This window comes from Salvia hispanica, chromosome 5 (genome assembly GCF_023119035.1).
Source record: "Salvia hispanica cultivar TCC Black 2014 chromosome 5, UniMelb_Shisp_WGS_1.0, whole genome shotgun sequence".
In the NCBI taxonomy this organism is placed as follows: Eukaryota; Viridiplantae; Streptophyta; class Magnoliopsida; order Lamiales; family Lamiaceae; genus Salvia; species Salvia hispanica.
In genome coordinates, this window is record NC_062969.1 from 33,331,581 (window position 1) to 33,355,362 (window position 23,782).

At 41.0% G+C, this 23,782-nt stretch overlaps 3 protein-coding genes across 6 annotated transcripts; 1 reads left to right on the forward strand and 2 right to left on the reverse strand.

Moving 5' to 3' along the window:
- Positions 1-325: 325 nt before the first annotated feature.
- Positions 326-6,615, forward strand: LOC125187188. 4 transcript variants are annotated; one of them, XM_048083726.1, is made up of 4 exons: positions 326-577; positions 5,066-5,170; positions 5,262-5,481; positions 5,551-6,615. In XM_048083726.1, exons 1-4 carry the CDS (start codon positions 359-361, stop codon positions 5,946-5,948), a joined length of 942 nt encoding a protein of 313 aa, XP_047939683.1. In that variant the 5' UTR covers positions 326-358; the 3' UTR covers positions 5,949-6,615. The 4 variants fall into 4 exon arrangements, 2 of the variants coding, with proteins under 2 accessions (XP_047939683.1, XP_047939682.1); XM_048083725.1 differs by having other exon boundaries at positions 5,262-6,615; XR_007170581.1 differs by lacking the exons at positions 5,066-5,170; positions 5,262-5,481; positions 5,551-6,615 and adding an exon at positions 3,124-3,604.
- Positions 6,616-18,848: 12,233 nt separating this feature from the next.
- On the reverse strand, positions 18,849-21,912 carry LOC125189884. Its single transcript, XM_048087109.1, has 4 exons — positions 21,640-21,912; positions 20,855-21,110; positions 20,169-20,808; positions 18,849-19,818 (listed from the first exon to the last, which is right to left on the reverse strand). The coding sequence occupies exons 1-4, from the start codon at positions 21,910-21,912 to the stop codon at positions 18,849-18,851; spliced, it is 2,139 nt and encodes a 712-aa protein (XP_047943066.1).
- A 451-nt stretch (positions 21,913-22,363) lies between these two features.
- Positions 22,364-23,414, reverse strand: LOC125189886 (circumsporozoite protein-like). The gene is made up of 2 exons (XM_048087110.1): positions 23,121-23,414; positions 22,364-23,071 (listed from the first exon to the last, which is right to left on the reverse strand). Exons 1-2 carry the CDS (start codon positions 23,412-23,414, stop codon positions 22,364-22,366), a joined length of 1,002 nt encoding a protein of 333 aa, XP_047943067.1.
- Positions 23,415-23,782: the final 368 nt, after the last annotated feature.

The following is a 23,782-nucleotide window of genomic DNA, read 5'->3' on the forward strand; positions in this document are numbered from 1 at the left end:
GACACAAAATATGAAACTTTTCCTTAATTTTAATAACTACTAGTATATGATAGTGAGGAATTAGTGAAATAGAGTACTATCATTACCATCGATTAATATAGGAATGAAATGCATTCTAATATTGTGTGTCATCTAATTAATTAAAGATTTAATAAAATTGTTTTCCCTAAGTAAGTGCAGAGAATTTTGTGTTAGTGGATTAATGTGTTTTCAAAATATCTCGAGGAGAATGGTCTAGAAATTAGATATATGATTAATCAATTTAAAAATATAAAATATATAGAAAAGTGAGGAATATGCACGATTTCTCTAGAATCTAAACATACACTCTGGGGGGGGGGAGGGGCAGTGACACACGATGTCGCCGTTCTCCGTCATTGATGCCACGAAGCTCCTTTCGCCGTTTACTCTCCATATCATTCTATTGTATGTCAGCTCTCTCTCCGTGTACAACTACAGAATAGATGCACTCCAAGGAAATAAGAAGAAAGAAGAGAAGTCTACGCCACAACGGCCGTTCGATGGTTTCCGGCCGATGCCTTGTCTCCTCCATTGTCTTCGTTCTCGGAAACACACAGTAAGATCTTTCTTCCGAGCCCTTTGTTTATTTGTGCTAATTTCTTGATTGGACTATGGAATTGATTTATAAGCTATAGATAATAAGCAATATATATTAATTTCGAGATGAAGTGTCACTGTGCCTGGACTGAAATCTTGGAATTATATCCATACTATTAATTTTGCTTAAATTGAATAAGTGTATGTTTGATTGGGTTTTAGATATGGTGAAAGAGACTTTAAATTTGAAGCTAGAAAGATCTAGAGATAAATTGAGAACTTTGTTTTATAATTGATAAATTAATCTCATATAGAACCTATAAACCCACAAAAAACATAAATAAAAAGATATGAATTCTCTTGATTTGATCTAAGATAGGTTATGAAGTTTATTAGAAATTCAATGAGCACCTGGTATATTTTATGAATTGGCTAGGATATTAAAGATGAAATAGAATAAGGTTGAAGTAGTGAAGGAATTTATTTAGATGATTCGATCATGAGATGAGGATCTTAGAAAAATATAAATGTTTACATAAATTTATGGGAAATTTTCTACGGATGTTTACTAGTTATAAAACGTTTGTTTCACTTAAAATTATAAGATGTGAATAGTAATTAGGAATAGTGATAGAATGTTGGAAATTTTATTTGAAAGGTGTGATTAGGGGTGCTTAAACGGTTCTCTGATTCTCGGTTAACCGGAATCGGAACCGGAACTGACCGGTTAATTGAGGAACCGGAACCGAATTTTCCGATTTCGGTTCCGGTACCGGTTCCAACTTTTTAAATAAAACCGGTTCCGGTTTGGAACCGGTCGGTTTCGGTTCCTAACCGGGAACCGGATTATAATTCAATTTTATTTTTTTATAATTTAATATACTAATAAATCTAATTTAATTGAATTAATTTTGAATTAAAATAAAATAATTTGAAACATTGAGTGATTTTTAGATTTAAAAAGTGTTAGATTTGCGAGCTCTGTTTCTGAAGTATTTAAAATGTTTAAACCGTGATACTTTGAATATACAATTATTTCCCCAATCAATTTTTGATGAACTAACTACAATAAGTAGGGCATCAATAAGTTTGTTTTTAATTTCCAAAAGAACTTATATAATTACAATATCATTTCATATGATAGAAATTTAACTTTATAACAAATATATGTAACAATTCATTTAATATACGATTTTAACATGTTTGTGAATAATTTATTAACTGTTCCGTTATAAACCAAAAAGTCACAACCAGATCAATTAGTAATATTAGAAATTTCCATTGAATATTTGTTTAGCCAAAAAGGGGAAATGGAATTCAATTTTAAAACTTATTTTTTAAAAAAATTGCTAAAGTTTAGAACTCCTATTTTTTTATTAAAAAATTGCTAACATAAATTATTCCGACCTACTATACTTGGCATCACTCTTATCCATATATAATATTATTGTATTGTTGGTTTGTACTTTTGTGTATTTACTTGATTTTTTATGTATTATTTGTTATATTTCTAGATGTTGGCTTATTATTTTTTTAGTATTGAACTATTTAAATTATAAATAAATTCGGATTAAAATTACACATCGATTCCGGTTTGGTACCGGAATCGACCGGTTCTTAACCGGCCGGTTCCAAACCAGAACCGATCGGTTCTGGTTCCGGTTTCGGTTCCGGTTGTAGAATTTATGAAAATTTAAAACCGGTTAACCGGTCAACCGGTCCTGTTAGAACGGAACCGGTCGAATAAGCAGGCCTAGGTGTGATGAGATAAAATGGGTAAGAAGTGAATGTATATATATATTTTCATAAATGATGATGTAAGGAATGAGCATAATTGATTTGAGAATTAATTATTACAATATGATATTTTTTTTTATGAATTTATAAAAGTTATCAACTTTAGTTGTAAATAGTTGCCGGTAAATAGTGATTGTTATTTTAACACCGAATGATGAAGAATAAACAAGATTAAAGTATAAATATAGAGAATATGATGATAATGAGGATTGTTGAGTAATAATTGAAGAAATAAGATTGGTAACAAAAGAAATATAGAAATTGAGATTATTATAAAAGCTTATAGAGTAAGTGTGAGGTAACGAGATTACTATGAGTTTTATGTGATTAATAAACGAAGCAAGAAGCTTATCGGCAACAGTAAAAAGGAAAGAGGATCCGGAGTGACCAGAACGTTAAGGTGGTAAAGGGCTTATGCTCATAACTCTATCAGGTAATATACTCAACATTTTATAGCTTAATCCTCTTGTGTGTGGTGCTATGTGCTACTACGTGTTAGATCGAAAACTTATGATTCTATGTGATTATTTATGCATTTGTGATATGTTAACATAGTTGGACATGCCGTATAAAATATGGAAATATTGGATAAAATATGGTACTGAATGAATGGATATATGAGTGAGCTTGATGATTTCTATGATGCCACGTGCTTGATTGATTTCGTTGGGCATAATTGACATGTCACGTGATGCGATTGATTCGATCGGGCCACGCGCGGTGGCAATGATATGTTTTGTGCACCATCTTTACTCATGGGGCTGTAAGGCCAGGCGGTTTATGATATTTGATGATTTGCCCCGTGAGCTATACGGCCAGGCGGTATAAGTTGTGGGTGCACCATGTTCACTCATGGGGCTATAAGGCCAGGTGGTTCAATAAGATGATGAATTGCCCCATGAGCTATAAGGCCAGGCGGTACATGCATGAATAAACTGTGTTGCAGCTTATTCGATCGGTCCACACGCGGTGGAAATATTATATAATATTATATAATTGATCGGGCCTCACGCGGGGGCTATTTGTTGTTTGTGTACCCATGGGGTCGCCGAGCACGTGGATGAGGACATAATGATGTGATGTTTGTGTTGATGTTGAACTTGATTAAGTATGCTTGAACGATATTGATTTGAATTGGTGAATTATCTGTGTGTATCCAAGAGGTTAACTGAGCATGATGATATGGTGCTATGGTTATGCGATGTGATTTGTGATGACTATATGCTTATTGATATTTATTGACTCGACATTGAACTTGTGGTTAATTGGTTGATTTAGATATTCTACTATTATGTTGTGCACCGTTGAATTTCAAGTATATGCTAGTTATCAGGAATATGACATCGAAATTCTCATCTGAGTTGATAAATAAATATGTCACAAATATATATGTAATAATGGATAAATGGCGGATAAATAGACAAAGTAACATAGGACTTAAAGAATATAAAAATGTGCTTATTACTTGCAAGGAGTATGACAGTCTTAGAAATTCTACAACTTTGTCTGTTAGGAAATTGGCAAACAAAATTCCTTTTATATAACGGCGGCTTCATCCTCAAAGAGTTACTTACTAATCATGGCTTGCGGCATACTTGCAATACTTGCAATAGCTTCCGCTGTATTTGTAAAGAATTGTAGAACTCTCACGAATAGTTTAATGGTTGAAGATTAGATTTTTAATTCACCATAATTAATGGTATCGCTTTGTGACGTCTCCTATTCGGCTAAGTGTAAGCTGGATAAGGGGTGTTACAAAACCAACACCTAGACCCCTAACTACAAGTTTGTAGAATCAAGACAGGGAAAATGGAGAGTAAACTTAGCTCGAGACTCAGCTCGGGAGAGAGCCGATAATAAGTGTTGTCTCAATCCTCCTTCCTTTCCCTATATATAGGGAGGCTTGAGGCTCTGATCTCTAAGGTTAGAGGTCACCAAACCGAACCGGCCCGGCTGAACCGGCCCGGAACCGTCTCCGGCGATTCGGAACCATGAACAGGAACCGCGGCAACGGTTCGGAACCGGATAAGGTTCGGTGGTTCCGACGGGCCGGTTCAGGTTCTCAAGAAATGAAGAACCGTAACCGACGGTTCGCCGGTTCCAGCAGGCTTTTTCAGGCGGCAGGTGGTGGCAGCGTAGGGTGGCAGAACGGGCAGGAAACCGGCGGTTTCTGTCAGAAATCGACGACCAAATCGTCGGTTTGGTCGAAAACCGGCCAGAAACCGCCGGTTCCGGCAGCTTTTTCAGGCGGTCAGGCGTAGGGTTGCAGCGTAGGGTGGCAGAACGGGCAGAAACCGGCGGTTTCGTGTCAGAAACCGGCGACCAAATTGCCGGTTTTGTCGGAAACCGGTCAGGAACCGGCGGTTCAGGCGGTAAACCGGCCGATTTCAAAATTATGAAATTCAATTTTTTTTTAATTTATTTTATTAAATCTGATTTTTTCTCCTATAAATACCCCCTCTCTCCTTCATTTCTACTCATCCCATTCTTGTGTTAATAAGAATTTCTCTTCTCAATCTCACAATTTCTCTCATCTCTATCTCCATTCTCTCTAATTGTTCAAGTTGTTTACTATATTTGTGCAAATTGTTCTTATAATTTACTTCAATTGTCTATCATAATCATCCATCACTACTCTTGTTATACTCTCTCTTTATTTTTCAATTTACAAAAAATGTCTTCATCTCGTCGTCGTGGTGATCGGGACAAGGGAATTGCCCAAGACCAAAATCAAAGTGGTCGTCGGAAATCAAGGCGCCCTAGTCGTCGTGAGGTTATGGATGAGGTTTCCCGACAAACCGCTATGCGTTTGCAAGTAAGTTGTTCGAATATTAATTTTACAAATTCTTGTTTTTGGTACTATACATTATTTATACCGTTTATAACTTTATATATAATATTTGTAGGCCGAAAAAGATCATAGGGCTGCCATGGTACTTAGCAACATGAGTGGCGGCGCCGGCGGTGAAGGTTACGAGTCTTATCACTCTTATGGCAACGTGAATTTATTATCCGACGACGACGATGGTAATGGTGGAGGATCTGCACAATATCCTCCGACGAGCGCCGGACAAGTTGGTGAAAATGATGAAGCGGTTCCTCCTCCTGAAACTCAAACCGGGCGGGGTAAGACTAATAAAAAAGCCTTGAAATCGGATATTTTTGTTAAACATTATAAAAAAGTCCCGGTACTAGATGCAACCACTCAACAAGAGACCAATGAATTTGTCGCATATTGTAACTATTGCGATAAATCCTACCCCTTTTTTGCCGGTGGGGGCTATGGTACTCTCCATCGTCATTTAAAGGCAAAGCATCCGATCGAATATGGGACCGCCAAATCCCAAATCCAACTAAACTTCTCGTCCGGTGCGTCTGAAACAACAGGTACGCCTCTTATTAAATATGATCATAAAGTCGCCCAAGATGCTATGGTTAGATGGGCTGCAATGAAGCATTTGCCTTTCAATTTTTTTGATGACAAAAAATATGAAGTTACTATGCAAACTGCTTTTAATGTCGGTGCTAAAAGAATACCCGCAACTTCACATCAAAAATCTAACAACAGACAATTTTTTGAGAAGCAAAAATAAGTAACACGTTTTTTGTCCACCTTGGGTCACAAAGTAAACATTTGCTCTGATGTGTGGACTGATGCTTTTCAAAGAAATTCTTATATGGGCATTACATGTCATATTGGACAATAGTTGGACGTTGCACAAGCGTTTGATTGGTTTTAGACAATTTCCTACGCCACACACAGCACCTGCAATTACTGCTCTGATTATTCAAGTTTTGAATGAATATAGATTGTGCAATAAGGTCTTTTCTGTTGGTTTTGATAATACAACCGCTAACACTGCAAGTATTGCTGACTTAATTGCGGCTTGTGCCACGGTTATAAATGGTAAATACTTTCATCAAAGATGCATTTGTCATATTTTAAATTTATGTGTACAAGATGTTCTTACTTTGTGGCAAAAACATGTTGATCCTATTAGAACTGGCGTAAATTTGATCAATTGGAATCTCACATTGTCCTCACATTGGTAAGGCTTGGAAGAAATATTGTCATCAAAAGAAGATCAGGTACACAAATTTTACAATTGACGTGTCTACTAGATGGAACTCCACATATGATTGTTTGAACTCTACTTTGGAGCATATAGATTATTTGATTGATATTTTTAGGACTTATCCCGTTCCTGATTTATATCTATCGCATGCATGTTGGGAGCAAAGCATGAGTTTGTTTAAATTGTTCAAAGGTTTCAAAAATGCGACTGTAAAGTTATTGGGTGTTTATTATTGCACATATGTTCGTGTTTTAGAGCATTGCATGTATATATCACTTGGTTTTAAGACGGCTATGAAAAATTCCGTCTCAAATCCTGAGTTGATGTGTGTTTTATATTATATGATTGACAAATGACTTAAGTATTTCAGTGAGATTCCAACGGTGTTTTTGATTGCAAAGGTTTTGGATCCGAAATGGAAATTAGTCGGTACCTTGAAGATTTTAGAATTTTATTACAACAATTTGAGTTCTATTGATTTTCAACCACTTCGGTCTTTGCAATCGGATGACAATGAGGACAACAACATACGTTTGTCCGAGACATTCCAAATAAACCTCCCCAATCTCTCCGTCATCAAACATGCATTTGAGTTTGAGTTGCGAACTTTCTTTGTCGAATACGAAGCCAAGTACAACAGTACCCACCAAGTGAGACAACGACCCACCCCTCATCAACAACACAGTTTTGGGTTTTTTCAAGTTGATGACCCCGACGCACAATCTCAATTGGCCGACCTATACGGTTACACCACCAGCGGCAGTTCGTCGGCAAGGAGTACGGTAAGTGAGTTAGATTTATATTTTGACTCACGCTTTTCTTTGAATGAAGATGAAGGTCCCGTTCCCAACCAAATCGACGTTCTCGATTGGTGGGGAACACATGAGAAAGATTTTCCCATCCTTGCATCAATGGCCAAGGAGATTTTTTCAATTCCGGCTTCCACTGTCGCCGTCGAGTCCGCTTTTAGTGTTGGAGGCAACGTCTTGGATGATAGAAAAAGTAGACTATCCGACCAAAATATGGAAGCCACCATGTTACTTGACGATGGTGTTCGGCTAACATTAGAAACCAAGAGCTAGATTGGAACACCCAAGTACAAACGGACCAAGACTACTACCCCGACGAAGAAGAAGAACAACAATGAGATGGAGTGGGAGGTCTACCGCCGATTGCCGAATAGGTGATAAGTCGTATTCTGAGCCTTGGTTACTGGTCAGTATGTCGTGAAATGCATGTATTATCTGCAAAACAGTTGCTCAAGTGTGTAGGATTAAAGGATCCAAGTCAGTGGGAGATGATTCAGGTGACGCAAGTGAAAAGGGCGCTAGAAGGGTGCAATACTGACCAGGATGCATGCCAGAGAAAAGGCTCGAGATGGAGAAGAAGGATAGCTGGGATGATCATTAACAAGGGCATAAAAGTCAAAACTTGAAGGAAGTGTCACACCTCAACCCTTATGACGTATGTACTTACTATAAATAAATTCAAAATTTATAACAAATAATCCACATTTCGAGTACATAAAGCGCACATATTATATTGTTTCAAAATCCACTATTTATCAAGTACATATTTCAAACATTTTAAACTGTAGTGGGATCCTCTCACCACTCTATATACTATACACTTATTTACATGCAAAAATGATGAGGAAGAGAAGTTGCCAAAATGCGTTAGCCGCCGACCCTAATAACATATGGAATTCCTACGACTCATCTCAACCAAATCCTTCACTCATATCTTATTCCTGAAAAATATTAATGGTTTATATGAGCCACAACTCAGTGTATATAAACCTTACCTTTAATTCTACATCTCAAAATCAAACATATTCTTTAATCAATATATATAACAATAACCAACAAATATTAGAAACAATTTCATATACATATGCATATGCCACTCTGTTCAATTTATTATTCTGTGACTGGTCAAGCCTGGTATCTGCCCGGGATTTCCATTGTATACGACCTGCAGGTCCCTTTTAATCATTTGACCTTTCCACGAAGGCCCCTCTTTGATTTGACCTTTCCACGAAGGCACCTCTTTGCATATTTTCTTTGACCCGTAGGTCCATTATCATTGTATATAACCCGTAGGTCTTTTGCCATTGTATATCAGATTCAGAGCAAAACAGTCACATATCTTCTTTAAACCCATGATTCGAATAATTCCAACACCATACATCAAACATGTCCATTGAACCAATTACATATCCATATATTCCACCAATTAATTCCAATACTATAGATAAATATATTCATTGCACAAATCTTATATCCACGTCATATACAACATCAATATCAAATAACACATCACCATTTTAGTCTCACATCATATAATTTAAATATTCACTCCAATTTAACACATAGCAATCAATCACATAAAATATATAAAATTAAAATTGTGATTTATACGCACCTGACTAAGGCAAGAATCTAACTGAACTCCTAATTCCGTCTTCTAATTCACAACCATCTGTCTCTCTTCGAAATTGATATTCCCTTATGCCCGTCGCCTATCTTTTTCTTTTCTTATTCCATATTTGATTAACTATACTCTCTCTCATATATGTAACTAAGTCGGCTTAGGCTTAGTCATGGTTCCAAAATAATACGCTTAATCAAATGACATGCATTTCCTCTCTTGATTCCACGTGTATAATCATGTATTCACACATAAAAGAATATTTATTCAAATACTATAGAGGATAAAGTTTTGATCAATTAAAAAGGTCTCAAAGTCGTCCCCTATAATTACCAATACTATATAAAAATAAAATCCCATATATAAGTAGTTAAATAGAATCACTACACCTATATACACATAAATCAAATAAATTTCGTCCATGTACACGTATGCTTTTATAAGTACTATAGTGTTCCATACTTAAAATATTATATTGCACACACCCGTATTACTATACATTTACACACTTAAATTAAGCACTTAATTATTAAAGCAACATATATATATATATATAGATATATATTATATAATATTTATTGTTCAATTAAAAATATATAAAAAAAATGTACTTATATAAAAAAAAACATATATATATATATATATATATATATATATATATATATATATATAAAATGATGCATTTTTCAGGTTAGGGATGTCACAATTCTTCCCCCCTTTATGAATTTTGTCGGCAAAATTCACTCCGCTGTTAACGTACTCAAAGAAACTGCTAACCAGTAAATAGATGTGGATAGTTCTTTCTCATATTTTCCTCTGTTTCCCATGTCACCTCTTCGATTACATGATTTTGCCAAATAACTTTTACCATTGGAATATCTTTTCTTCGCAATTGTTTCATCTGGCGGTCAACAGGTTCTTCTATATAACTCAAATTTTCAGGAATCTGTATACCAGAATCTTTCATAACATGTGAAAGATCAGATCGATAAAGCCGAATCCTACTAACATAGAAAATATTATGAATCTGTGTCAACTCTGGAGGTAATGTTAACCTATACGCCAATGGTCCAACTCTTTCAACAATATCCCACGGTTCAATATAATGAGGACTCAACTTACCTTTTTGCTCGAATTGCGTGACTCCTTTCTGAGGTGAAACTCACAAAAAAGACATTATCAAGACTGAGATAGTAAATCGTGGATCTCTGTCAATATATAAGATACTAGAATACCATATAAGCGTTCCTGCAGATAATGATGCCAAATCTTCAAAGCAAAATAATGTAGCTAATAACAGATTTTGAACAGAATAAGAAGCTTCATGTACTTGCAATTGTTACGACGCATAAGCAATAAACTTTCCATTAAGTCAAAAGATAACCAAATCCATGTTTCAATGCATCACTATAAATAACATAATATCTTGTACCTACGGAGATAACCAAAACAGGTGACATATTCAACCGATGCTTCCACTCATTAAAACTCTTTTGAAATGCTTCACTCCATACAAAAGAAGAATTCTGTCGTACTAACTTCATTATCAATTGAATAATAATCGATAAAAATTTCCAGTTGAAAACCAGTTCAATCTTTTGTAGATCCACTTCTATTCCATGACCTGACACCACGTGTCCCAACAATACCACATGTTCTAGCAAAAACTCACCTTACTCAACTTAGCATAGAATTGTTCATCTCGTCGAACTTGAAATACTGACGTTCCAATAATGGTTGAGAGACTCTTGAAACTGATCAAACAAGTCTTTGATTCTCGATAATGAATTTTATTCTTCACTGTCACTTGATTCGACATTCAATAGTGTATATAAGTCGCAATGTGCAGCCTTTCTTCTTCAAATATGATATTGGTGCACTCCAAGATGAAACACAGGGTCATATAAATCTCCTACCAGACAACTCTTGTAACTGATTCTTAAATTCTTCATAAAAATAAATGCAGTGCTTAATAAAGAAATATGTCTCATGATAAGGTGAAAATCCAGATAAATCTGCACTACCAATAAATCAAAAAGCCGATCTAGATAATATAAGAAAACCTGGAACAATATATTGATTACCGTAAAATATCACTCGATCCCGTCTCGATGACTGTATTACCATTTCTTTTACTTGACAAGCTACCTTGGTTCGATGAAGTGAAAACCAATCTATACCTATAATAATATCAAAACTTGTGTATGAATAAGAGAATCAATATCCGCTGGCAGCTCAATTGAATTAACTCGCAACACCTTCTCTAGAAAACCGAGTATATTGAAATAATGTTAGCTCATAATCAACAAACATAGTTCATTGATTAAAGACAAAACCTTCTCTGCTTCTTATCACAATACACTTCTTTGCATATATTTAGCATTGAGTTCTCTAGAAAAATCGTCTGAACTGAATACCAGAGGTTGTATCATAGCTTGTGGGACTGTTTCCCACCAAGAGTAAGTATTGCTTCAAAGAAGAGATACCCTATAATCAAAACCTTCTTCTGACATACAACTCATCTGATTGAACACCGGTTCTATCACTTTTAACTATATCCCAGCCTCAGTCAGATTAGTCCCATAAAATCAACAACTTCTACTTTTCCGAGCTCTTTAAATTTTCTACCTCTTTACCTCATCATTGGTCTATGTACTCTTTGTTCCAAAAAGCCTAGGTATTTAATAGAGATCCTCATATGATGCAGCATATATATGAGATGTTTCTACAATTAATTGATGATGCAGGGCGGCTGACCCTTCTCTCAGTGACACATGTTCATGATAATTCAAATGCATGTGCAACTTATAACTAATCCGTATCATATGATATACCTGAATGCTATGTCCCAGTGGGATTCTATCCCCGCTCTGATACCACCTAAACTGTCACACCTCAACCCTTATGACGTATGTATTTACTATAAATAAATTCAAAATTTATAACAAATAATCCACATTTCGAGTACATAAAGCGCACATATTATATTGTTTCAAAATCCACTATTTATCAAGTACATATTTCAAACATTCTAAACTGTAGTGGGATCCTCTCACCACTCTATATACTATACGCTTATTTATATGCAAAAATGATAAGGAAGAGAAGTTGCCAAAATGCGTCAGCCGCCGACCCTAATAACATATGGAATTCCTACGACTCATTGACAAGCCCGGAGGTATCCCTTCACTCTCTCGAGTGTTGTGGTGGTTTTCGTATGTAATTTGGAGTGTATCCAACTGATCAGGAAGAGATTCCCGACCCAGCTGAGTCGTTGGTACGATAACCGGGACCTGGCTTCAAACAAGTTTCCTCAACCCACTTCTACTGGCTAGTATAATGGAGGTAAGGGTCGATTCCCACAAGGATGGACACGTTTTGATAACTGCGGTGACTTTCCTGAGTGTTTTGGTTAGCTACCACGCTTGGGTTGAGATTTTACCTAGACAGAAATAAAGGTGGTACTCTACTGACTAGTAGGCGTGAAAATAACAGACATGTGGGAGTGTTCGTGAAAATAGGGGACAATGTGTCTCAGAGGCATATGAAAAGTAGACAGTTACTAAAAGGGGAAATTTAGACTACAAGGCATATTTGGTGGCTGGGTGGTTCTCTGACAGGTCTGGGCAGTACATCTGAAAAGTAGGGAACAAAAGCAAAAGTAACTTAAAAGTAAAGTGGTTCAAACTAAAGTTGATTTTGACGTTTTCTTCTTCACCAAGTATTAACAGAATTCAGATAAACACAAACACCATGACTGAACTTCAGATTCACAAATTCAAACTCAAGATCCATCGATTTAAATGCTAAAACTTAAATTAAACAGTGAAACTGCAACTTTACTTCTACTGACTGACATGCAAGGTGGTAATCACGGCGCAGAAAAGAAACTCATGCACGAAAACTTGACTAAACATAGCTACCACTTTAAATCAACAACTCCCGATAAGAACACACTTAGAAATTGAATGCAATAACTAAATCTAACTTTCCTAGGCAGAATGAAGCAAACTCGAACCAAAGTGACATGCGAAATAGAAACTTCATAATGTAGATGTTGGAAAATAACAAAGTACTTCAAAAGAGCAACAGCGATGAGTGTTTGCAAATAACTAACGACGAAAACAAGTAAACTTTAAACTAAGGAAGCGATTAAGATTGTTTGTGCCACTCCGGGCGATGATACTACTACACTGCTACGATAACTGGCTGGAACGGCGGACTGATGACTTCTCCGGCAAACTCTTGGACGTCAAGTGACCATGGCTGTGGCGAGGAACGAGAGGTAGGATAATGCTGAAGGACTGATCTTCTAGAGAGAATTCGACTAAGTGTGTTGAGAACCGAGAACTTCTAACCGAACTCTAAGGAACCAACTCTAAGTGTGATTGTCGAACTCCTTCTCTCTCTCCAAGTGGCTTCTTTTATAGGGAGGCTTGCCCTTGCTTTGCCACCCTTATTCCTTCTTCTATTTTTTTTTGGATCTGGAAACTTCAGATCGATTTTCTCCTTCTTTCTTTGTTTTTCTTTTCTTCAGCTGGTTCCTTTTGTATGTCCTCCTGGGCAGTTGCTTCCTTGCCTCACGCCTTGCACGCACACAGTTCCAGTGGCTGATGGGTTATTTCGGGATATAAGTTAGGCTAGAAAATGGGGTTCTAAGGGTAGGTTTTTCTTTTGTTTTTTCTTTTTTTTTTTTTTTTTTTCAAGGGGGTTTCCTACTGCCTTCAGGGTTTGCTACACGCGGTCACCTTGCCCTAGACATCATGTGGTAGCCTCTCTTCTTTTTTTTTTTCAGTATTTAGTGGAAAGTAGTTCCACTTTGGGGTTTCTAACTCACCTTTTAAGAGGGCTTTCGTGTCTGACCTAAGGGATGGGTTTTTCCTTCATACTTGCATCATCTATACTGACTAGGGGTTACTGGAGGGGGTGGTTTCTGTTTTCCGGCATGCCTTATCTCCCTCAATTCCCCTCACCGTCAGTTCGAGGCAGTTGAGTTTTAAGCCCATTCATAAAACATAACACATAATTCCTAGACCTAAACAAACCTAAAAAAAACTAACATGCACTGACTCAAATAACACATATATACATGTCATACTGGCCATTTGCTCCCCCTCTCACTTCACAAGTGTCTGCCCCAGATACGGGCTGTGAAGTGAAAATTGGGAATGGCTAGTATGACGGACACACACTTATAACAAACACATATTATATCTAAAAACTTCTCACACTTAGACTATGCAATAGGCTAAGTGGGAGAGTTTCAGATATATACCTAGATTTATAAACAAAGTAGAGCAAAATATTTACAAACATGAAATATAAACATATAAACTCCTCACACTTAGACTACGCAGTAGGCTAAGTGTGAGGTAACATGCCCACGACAAAACACAAAGAAAAACATAATAAACATACATGCACCAAAGGAGCAAACCCTTTACTTCTCACACTTAGACTATTAAATAGGCTAAGTGTTATGAATGGGGTTTACTCACAATTAAAACATATAATTCTAACTATTTAATAAAAGTACGAAAACATAAACAAAAGAAAAAAAAAACTTAAAAATTAAAAAGAAAACTAACTGGTCAGTTGGGGGTGGTTCGGTCAGATGTTCCTCCTGCTCCTTCTTGGTGCAGGGTTCTGTGCAGGTGGGTCCGTTGGTTCTTCTTCAGTATGTCCGGGTTGGTTGTCATCATCCTCCTGTTGTCCATTGCCTTCTTCTTCCTCAGGTCCGGTGGGTTCTTCTTCCTGTCCTCCATGTCCGCTTGTTCCAGCTCCACTGCTTGCTTTCCCTCTTGCCAACTCCTTTAGGATGCTCTCCATTAGGGTTGTCAGCTTCGCCATCTCTGCCCGCGATTGTCTATTCTCCTCAGCCAGCTCAGTCATTGCCCGCTCCAGATTTTCTTGCCTCAGCCTCTGTGCTTGGTCGAGCTGGATAGCTTGCACCTCCTGGCCTTGTTGTGCCCTTCCTCCAGGGGCTTCTCCCATTTGGTAGAACTGGGGTACTCCTTCTCTGTAGTATACCAAGTTGGTGCGGACGAAGAAGGGTATATCAAACAGGCCAGGAGCGTCGACCATGTACATTGGAGACAGGTCTTCTGCCTCTGTTATGATGATGTTGTTGCGCACGAAGGCTCCTAGTATGTGGCAGAGCGACAAGTTTCTGGCTGGGTAGGTGGCTATCAGGTGGCATTGGTAGGCTGTCCAAAATCCCAAGTGCAGTTTTCTTCCACGTTTAGCGCACCATACCAAGTACAATTCGGTCATGGACGTTCTTGCAGCGGAGTTGCTCTGCCCCAGTAGGTTATAGCCTAAGTAGAGCTGCACTAATCTTAGCATGGAGTTGTTGAAGTGGGTGGATCTGGATTTAGTGGAGGCAAACTAGCCAGCATCCGGGTGGGTTAGCTCCTCCCAGGCTTCCCGGGGCTCAAATTCTATATGTTGCCTCGGTACCCCCCTCTCACGGCTTCTCCAGTCTGGTCCTATAGCCTCCTCCAGGCTACACATACCCAGTCGCACAATCCACTCTATCAGGCTCATGGACAGTTCTCCACCGAATATCCTAAAGGAAATTGACACCTCGTCTAGGTCCGTAGTGAGTTGGAACCTAAACGTGGTGAAGAACTCCTTTGCTAATCTCACAGATATCTCTGGGTCCCTATTCTCTAACAGCCATTCAAAACCCAATGTTTCCATACTGGCCAGGAAGGAATCACGAACAGACAACTCATCCAAAGAGGGTATATGGAGTACCTTTCCGCATTTGACTTGCTTGCTACTGTCATCCTTGTCGTCAAATGCGTCTTGAAGCTTTTTGGTGTCGTAGTGCTTCATGTCCTCCATAAGCTCATCGGTGAGCGTTACCCTCCACCGCCGGTACACGATCCTCTCTACCGGAGGATGGACTAGTTCAAGGTGGTTGTCGGGGAGCTGCTGCTCATGATAGTCGTCTCCTTCCAGAGAGATATCACTCTCCGAGTCAGACTCCTCGCTGGAAGTGTAGTCGCCGTCGCTTGATCTTCCTTTCTCTTCCGGCTCTCTGATCACTATGCTGGCATTGGCAGTGCGCTGTTTCTTCATGACTTGTTTCTTCTTGACAGGGGCTTTCCCCTTCCTCTTCCTTTCTTGAATGTACTTGCTTTCTTCGATTTCCATTGCCTCTGCTTCTTCGTCGGCTTGTGTTGAGATGTCCTCCTGGGCGGTAGGCTTGGCCACCATGGGGGCACTAGTATCACTTCTTGCTGCCTCCTCCCTACCTACTGACTCTGATGCGAGGTCCAGACCCTCAGCCACCTTGTCAGTATTCTCCTCCTGGTCAGTTGACGTTGCTGATACTGTCCCTGTTGCCATTTGGGTGTCCTCCTGGCTAGCATTCGAGGGCTCCTCCCCAGGTTTTGTAGGAGTAGTCTTCTCGTCTTCACTCGAAACCTCCACTGCATCTGCTGCTGTGTTTGCTCCTGCCTTGTTGGACGTCCACTTTCCTAAGCATCGCTGTGACACTCTTTGGGGTTTCTGCCTTTCTGCCTTGGGGTCATTTTTCAACACTAGCTTCCTCTTTACTGGTTTCGATTTAGTTACCAGTGAGGCTTCCTCTTGATGTGTTTCTGGCTCTTGCCTCTCCTCCTCAAGTTGTTCGGCCTTTTTCGGTTGTTCGTCTGTCTTCTCCTCTACTGATTGGTGGGCTACCCCTTCCGACCTTTCCGCTTCTTTTGTTTCTTCCCCCTTCCCTACTGCCTGAGATGCGAGGTCCAGTACCTCAGCCACCCCTTCAGGTTTTACCACAATCCTATCCCCCTTGCCCAAAACCGCTTGGAACTCATCTTTCGTCATTAACCCCTGCTTCCTGGCCATTGCGTTCAGATCTATCTCCTCCCTCTCTGCTTCATCGATTTTGGCCTCAGTGGCCATTATCTCCTCTGCTTCACCTTTCTCGCTCTCGCTTGCTCTCCCCCCACTCTCCTTTTCTTCTGTTTCTCCCCAGTTCGGATCTTGATAGGCGGAAAGAGGGCTGACGTCTAGCGGCTCTGTTTGTTGGTGTATGAGAGAAGGGTGGGAGGGTTCTGAATGTGCGTTTACTGTTGTGGAAATCTGTTCGGATGTCGGAATTGAGGTTCGTGGGGTGGTGGTGGGTGGGTTTTCTATGGTTGCAGTTGGGGTAGGGTTTGATGTCGCCGGCATTCCTCCGGTTAGGCTAAATCGCGGTAGGGTTGTTGTCCAGTCTCTGTTGGGGTCTTGTTTCCTTAGAAACGCCGCCAGTGTGTCTAATGGAACCATCGCCGGAATTTGTGTCGTCGGCGGTGGTTGTGATCGTTGTGGGCTTGGCGGCCGCGACTCGGTTTTTGGCTGGACTTCTGACGGGGCTTCGCCGGTGGTAGATGCTGGGTTGTTGGTTGCCTTTCTCTTTGCCATGGATGTGCTGGTGGTGGTTAACGATGGTTTCTGTAGTGGGTGGTGGTTTTCGGAGTGGGGTGGTGGTTGTGGGTGAGAGAATGCAGGTAAGGGTTTGTAAAGTAAAGGGGAGTAGGCGGTTTGGTATTTTATAGAGGGTTGGGTAGTAGAGGGTTTTGACCGGTGGTAAACGGTCGCCCGGTCGAGATGCTTCGTGTGGAAGGCGGTTGCGCTTGCTGGCAGCTGATTGGACGTTGCTTGTCACGTCCTTACTTCACGCGCCTCCCAGCCTCTGCACTCGCCTGCAAAGCAGCAACACCCCAAAAATTCAAACTTTACCCATCCCCCTTTTTCTTAGTTTGCTAGAATTAGAAAATAAGAAATTAAATGGCTCTTTAATATAATTCAGAGTTTCACCCAAATAGTATTCTCTGATCAGTACGGGCTCTGAATTAATATTTAAGATCCGAAAATCTTTTTGCTGTTTTCCTTTTTAACTTAAGTTAATTTACTAAATATTTACAATATTTACATCATTGCTAAGGGTATTTGAAGTTTTACCAGGTCAGTAAGTTCAGATCATATGATGTTGACCAGGTGAAACTCCAAACCCCTTTTCTACTGGTCATTTAGATGCCATTAGAGTGTAGTGGAATTTCTTCCACTACACACATCTCTTCATTTTCCCTATATATTTTTAATCTATGTCCATTAACGACAAAAGGTTCGGATTTAGGGATACTCCCTGAAATCTCGACCGCTCCATTAGCACGTAATGCAGTGATAATGTAAGGTCCTGCCCATTTGGATTTGAGCTTCCTGGCATTAGCTTCAATCTTGACTGGAAGAGTAGTACTTTCTGACCAACTTGGAGATCCTTGGTTCTCAGATTTTTGTCGTGCCACATCTTTGTTTTCTCCTTGTACCACATGGCTGAGTCGAACGACTCCAATCTGAGTTCTTCCAGCTCTTGTAGTTGTAGCTTCCTTTCCTCTTCATAGGCCTTAGCATCCACATTAACCTGTTGTATTGCCCAGTATGCTCGGTGTTCAATTCCCACCGGCAAGTGACACATCTTCCCAAAGACGATGCGATAGGGGGACATCCCTATAGGAGTTTTGTAGGCTGTCCGATATGCCCACAGAGCATCTTCCAACCTCATGCTCCAATCTTTTCTGGAGGGGTTGACTGTCTTCTCTAAAATGCTCTTTATTTCCCTGTTTGAGATCTCTGCTTGCCCGTTGGCTTGAGGGTGGTAAGGACTGGATAGGCGGTGATGAACTCCGTACTTCTTCATCAATGCTTCAACCGTTCGGTTGCAGAAGTGAGTCCCTTGATCGGAGATGATTGCCCTTGGTATCCCAAATCGGCTGAATATATGACTCTTGAGGAACTTGGTGACTTCCTTAGATTCACAAGTGCTTGTGGCATTGGCTTCTATCCATTTTGATACGTAGTCAACTGCCACCAGGATGTAGGAGTTCCCATAAGATGAGGGAAAAGGACCCATGAAGTCCATACCCCAGATGTCGAACACTTCACAAACTATTACTTGAACTTGCGGCATTTCATCCCTCACGGAGATCCCACCGGTCAGTTGGCAACGGTCACAGCCCTTGCAGAACTCGTATGCATCTCTATTCGGGTCGGCCAGTAGAATCCGCTATCTAGCACTTTCCTGGCAGTCTTTCTTGGCCCAAAATGTTCTCCACATGCCAAGGAGTGGCAGTGCGTCAGTACATCCCGTTGCTCCCAGTCAGGAACACATCTTCTAATGACATGGTTTGTTCCTGCCTTCCACAAGTATGGGTCGTCCCAGAAATAATACTTTGCTTCGCTCTTGATCTTCATCCTCTGAGCCTTTGTCACGTTTGGCACCATTGGCAGCTCTCCTGTTACTAGGTAGTTTTCCAAGTCCGCATACCAGGGTTCCTGTCCCACTTTCTCCTTGCCCTTGGTTGTTGCGTCCTGACCAGTGAGTCTCATCACTTCTTCCCAATCGATCTTCCTTGTGGAGAAAATCACTTCACACAAATGCTCTTCCGGGAATCGATCCCTCACATCTTCACTGTTCCCTTCTTGTATTATTCTGCTCAAGTGGTCCGCTACCTTGTTTTCAACTCCCTTTTTGTCTTCTACCTCCCAGTCGAATTCTTGTAAAAGCAGCACCCATCTGATCAGTCGGGGCTTTGACTCCTTCTTTGCAATGAGATATTTGATCGCCGCATGATCAGTATAGACGATGACTCTGGATCCCAGTAGGTACTGCTTTAACTTCTCGAATGAATAGACAACCGCCAACATCTCCTTCTCGGTGGTGTCATAATTCCGTTGGGCTTGATTTAAGGTTTTTGATGCATAGAATATCACGTACCTTTTCCCATCGATCTTCTGACCCAGTACGGCCCCCACTGCATAGTCACTAGCTTCGCACATCACCTCGAAGGGGTGATCCCAGTCAGGAGCCTGAATGATCGGTGCAGAAATCAATCTTTCCTTAAGGAGGTTGAAGGCAGCCTTGCAATGCTCATCGAAGACGAACTCCACCTCGTTCTGGAGAAGCCTGGTAAGAGGTTGGGCAATCTTGGCGAAATCCTTGATAAATCTTCGATAAAATCCAGCATGGCCAAGGAAACCTCTTATTCCTTTCTGATCAGTAGGGAAGGGTAGTTTGGATATGACATCCACTTTAGCTTGATCCACCTAGATCCCCTTTTCTGACACCACGTGTCCTAAAACAATTCCTTCTGTAACCATGAATTGGCATTTCTCAAAATTTAAAACCAGACTCTTTCTAGTACCACATTCAAATGTTGCAAGCACGAGTCGAAAGAGTCTCCATAGACAGTGAAATCATCCATAAAGATCTCTATACAATCTTCAATCAAATCCGAGAATATGCTCATCATGCACCGTTGGAAAGTACCGGGGGCGTTGCATAGACCAAATGGCATACGCCTATACGCATAGGTTCCAAACGGACAAGTGAACGTGGTCTTATCCTGGTCCTCCGGGTCCACATCGATTTGAAAGTAACCACTGTACCCATCCAAAAAGCAGAAGTACTTCCTCCCAGCCAGTTGCTCCAGCATTTGATCGATGAATGGAAAGGGGAAATGGTCCTTCCTGGTTGCATTGTTCAGCTTTCGGTAATCTATGCACATTCGCCACCTGGTAACTAGTCTGGTGGGAACTAGCTCATTTCTCTCATTCTTAATCACTTGGATCCCTGACTTCTTGGGGACCATATGGATTGGGCTAACCCATTCACTATATGGTACTGAATATATAATGCCCAGTGAGAGCAACTTCAAGATTTCCTTTAGTATCTCTTCTCGCATGTTTGGGTTCACCTTCCTTTGAGAATCTCTATGCGCCTTGGCTCCATCCTCCAGCCTAATGTGGTGCATGCAGACATTCGGGCTTATACCTACCAGGTCCGTAAGGCTCCATCCAATAGCCTTCTTGTTTTTGCCCAGCACGGTTAGTAGCCTTGCCTCTTGCTCTTCAGTCAGCCCGCTATTGAGGATTACATGGAATGAGTCTCCCTCCCCTAGGTAGGCATACTTAAGATTCGCTGGCAACTTTTTCAACTCCACTTGCGGGGGCAGTGTGTCTGTAGGTAAAGGGTTCTTTCTTTGAATCCTCCTCTTGCTCTTGTTCAGCATCTGATTTTTCCTCCATACTGGCCGGTACAACGGCCCCTACGGATCCTGCTAGTTCTGACTTCTGACAGAATTCCGTAATTGCTTCTTCGATCTCTTCGTCAGTCAACCCTCGGCTACTGATCAGATCACACCATGCAGTTGCTTCCACATCAACCTGGGCATACACATCCAAGGCTTGGAGCTTTTCCTGCAATAATTCGGTCTCAAAAAATTCTTGGACTAAGGGGTCAATCACATCAACATAACATAGATTTTCAGAATCTATTGGTTTTTTCATGGCTTCATTGATGTCAAAGACAAATTTCTCACCATTAAAGTCAATGCATATTGTCCCCTCGGCCATATCCACAATTGTTTTAGCCGTTCTTAAAAATGGTCTTCCTAACAATATCCCGCTAGACTCCCTAGCTTCTGGTTCACTCATTTTAATGACATAAAAATCAGCGGGATAAGTAAAGTTCTGTATCCTGACCAATACATTTTCTAACACACCCTCAGGATTGATACATGACCTATCAGCCAGTTGGATCAACACCCTAGTATTCGACAATTTTACCCCTTTTAACCGATTATAAATGGATAACGGCATAACATTGATAGATGCTCCTAGATCACACATTGCATGCTCGATTTTCACATCTCCAATTGTTATGGGTAGGGTAAACATACCTGGGTCGGCTCTCTTGGTTGGTAGCTTCTCCTGTACAATGGCTGACAATATTCCCTCCACCATGATCTTTCCATCCTCCTGGGCTTTCCCGGCTATGAACTCCTTTATAAACTTCCTCCAGAGGGGGCAGTCTCACGGCTTGGAGGAATGGTATGGTGACATCCAGCTTCCCAAAGTTCGACATGAAATCCACAGGGTTTTCTTTCTTCCTCTTCGTCACAAACCGATATGGAAACGGTTTTTCTCCCTTAGCCTCTCCAGTCAGTCCTTGTGGAATTTCCTTTGGCTCCTCCTGGGTTTGAGGTTCCGATGTGAGCATTACTCCTCCCGGTTGCTCATTTCCAGGTTGTGTTTCTCCCTCCTTTTCTTCCGATCTTGAGCTCTTCTGCTGGGACGACGTCGCTCAGCACCTCTTCTCTACTAGACTCCCCAACAGGGTTCTCGAGCTGAGGTCCATTATAGGCTGTCCCGGACCGCAGTGTAATTTTGCTCACATTTGCCTTTTCAGGTACATGGACTGTAGATGGGAGTTTCCCTGAGTTCCCTTTCATTTCGCCCACCGAGTTAGCAAGCTGGGCCAACTGCCTGTTCATCATATCCATGTTTGCCCTAGCTCCTTCTGGGCACTTTGCATTCATTGCATTGTTTCATTACTGGACTGCAAGTCATTTTTAATGCTTTGCTGCGAGGCAAGCATCTCCCCCATCATGTCTTCCATAGACCTCCTTGACCTGTTTGGGTGATGGAATTGGTTCGAGCCCCGGTGCTGGTTATACTGAGGTGGCGGGTTTGACTGGTAGCCTGAGAAATTTTGTTGGTTTTGGTTCGGTGGGTACTGGGCTATACTGGGCAGGAGGGTTATACTGGTCGTGGTTGTGCTGGTACTTGACTTTGGTTTTGGTGGTGGGTGTTATGTTGAGGCCCTGGGTTAAATTGGTTCTGGTTCTGGTTTTGGTTTGGTTTTGGTTTTGGTAGTTTCGCTGATGGGGTGGCACATAGGTAGGGTTCGGGTTTTGGTTTTGAGAGTTTTGGTTCTGAGGATGCTGGTTTCTTCCTACCCAGTTAGACTGGTAGTCAGGGTTTGTTGGGCCACGGTTGGGATATTGGTTCGGTTGGGGGTTGGGTTGATTTGGAGCCTGATTTTGGTTCTGATTCTGATTTCCATCTCCCCATCGGAAATTTTGGTGGTCCCTCCACGGTGCATCTCTTTGTTTCCCCGGAATCCAATTGCCATTGGAATTGTAGTATCCTACGGCATTTGCTTGCTCCACATCCAGCGAGTTGTCCGGCTGATCATATGGTAGTGTTGGGGCTTCTTGGCCTCCAGTTGGAGAAGGTGGTGAAGTGTTCTGCTTGATTGCAGTCAGCAACTCCTTCTTTAATTCCTCCATCTTCAAATCCATCCGTTCCTCCTGGTCAGTAGCCGAAGCACTTGCTACCCTTTCTCTGCTGTACCCATCTCTCGCGTTGTCGTACGTCTTTTTTTGCATTCAACAGCTTGCGTAACACCTTCTTGGCTTCACTTACTCTCAACTGTGTGAAATCGCCTCCGGATGATGAATTCGCCAGATCCTTGGTTTCCTTGTTCATTCCTTCATAGAAGGTGTGGTGCACCTCTATCTCCTTCATGCGATGGTTGGGGCATGACTCCAGAAGGCTCATGTACTTCTCCCAGTACTCGCTCAGGGTTTCATCATATTCTTGCCTTATGCACGATATTTTCCTCTTCAATGCACTTGTCTTCGAAGACGGGAAAAACTCGGCTAGGAAAACTGACTTGAAATCGGCCCATGTATTGATAGAGTCGGCTGGCAGGCGCATGAACCAAGTGTTGGCCTCTCCCTTTAGGACAAAGGGCAGGGCCTTCAGTCGCTGTAATCGTCCTCGCTCGCTCCTGCTGGCCGCCTCTGTGCCTTACAGATTTTGCAGAACTCATTTAAAAATTCGTATGGTCCCTCGTAGCTCTTCCCACAGTACGTCGGTAAGATTGCGATAACGTGGGGTTTCACATCACAGGCGGTCTGGCCTGGGGTGGCCACTATGGCTTGTGGGGGGTCTCCGTCGGCATGTGCGGTAAGTGTCGCAAGCTCGGGATCGTCCTCACCATGGTCAGCCATCCTCACTAATGTCCTTACTGGTTGGAGTGGAAGCTCCGGGAGCTGGTACTCTAGCTCCTCTTTTTCTTCGTC

What these genes read in the sequence shown, in the direction of transcription:
- LOC125187188 (XM_048083725.1), top strand. Translation starts at nt 359, where the DNA reads ATGTCGCCGTTCTCCGTCATTGATGCCACGAAGCTCCTTTCGCCGTTT. An exon ending in TTCGTTCTCGGAAACACACA is followed by an intron (nt 578 to 5,065) that starts GTAAGATCTTTC and finishes GATCGGGACAAG; the next exon opens with GGAATTGCCCAAGACCAAAA. An exon ending in AAACCGCTATGCGTTTGCAA is followed by an intron (nt 5,171 to 5,261) that starts GTAAGTTGTTCG and finishes TAATATTTGTAG; the next exon opens with GCCGAAAAAGATCATAGGGC.
- LOC125189884 (XM_048087109.1), bottom strand. Translation starts at nt 21,912, where the DNA reads ATGCTCACATCGGAACCTCAAACCCAGGAGGAGCCAAAGGAAATTCCA. An exon ending in ATCATGGTGGAGGGAATATT is followed by an intron (nt 21,111 to 21,639) that starts GTCAGCCATTGT and finishes GAATTATTGCAG; the next exon opens with GAAAAGCTCCAAGCCTTGGA. An exon ending in GCCCCCGGTACTTTCCAACG is followed by an intron (nt 19,819 to 20,168) that starts GTGCATGATGAG and finishes ACCTCTTACCAG; the next exon opens with GCTTCTCCAGAACGAGGTGG.
- LOC125189886 (XM_048087110.1), bottom strand. Translation starts at nt 23,414, where the DNA reads ATGCGCCTGCCAGCCGACTCTATCAATACATGGGCCGATTTCAAGTCA. An exon ending in GCGATTTCACACAGTTGAGA is followed by an intron (nt 23,072 to 23,120) that starts GTAAGTGAAGCC and finishes ATGCAAAAAAAG; the next exon opens with ACGTACGACAACGCGAGAGA.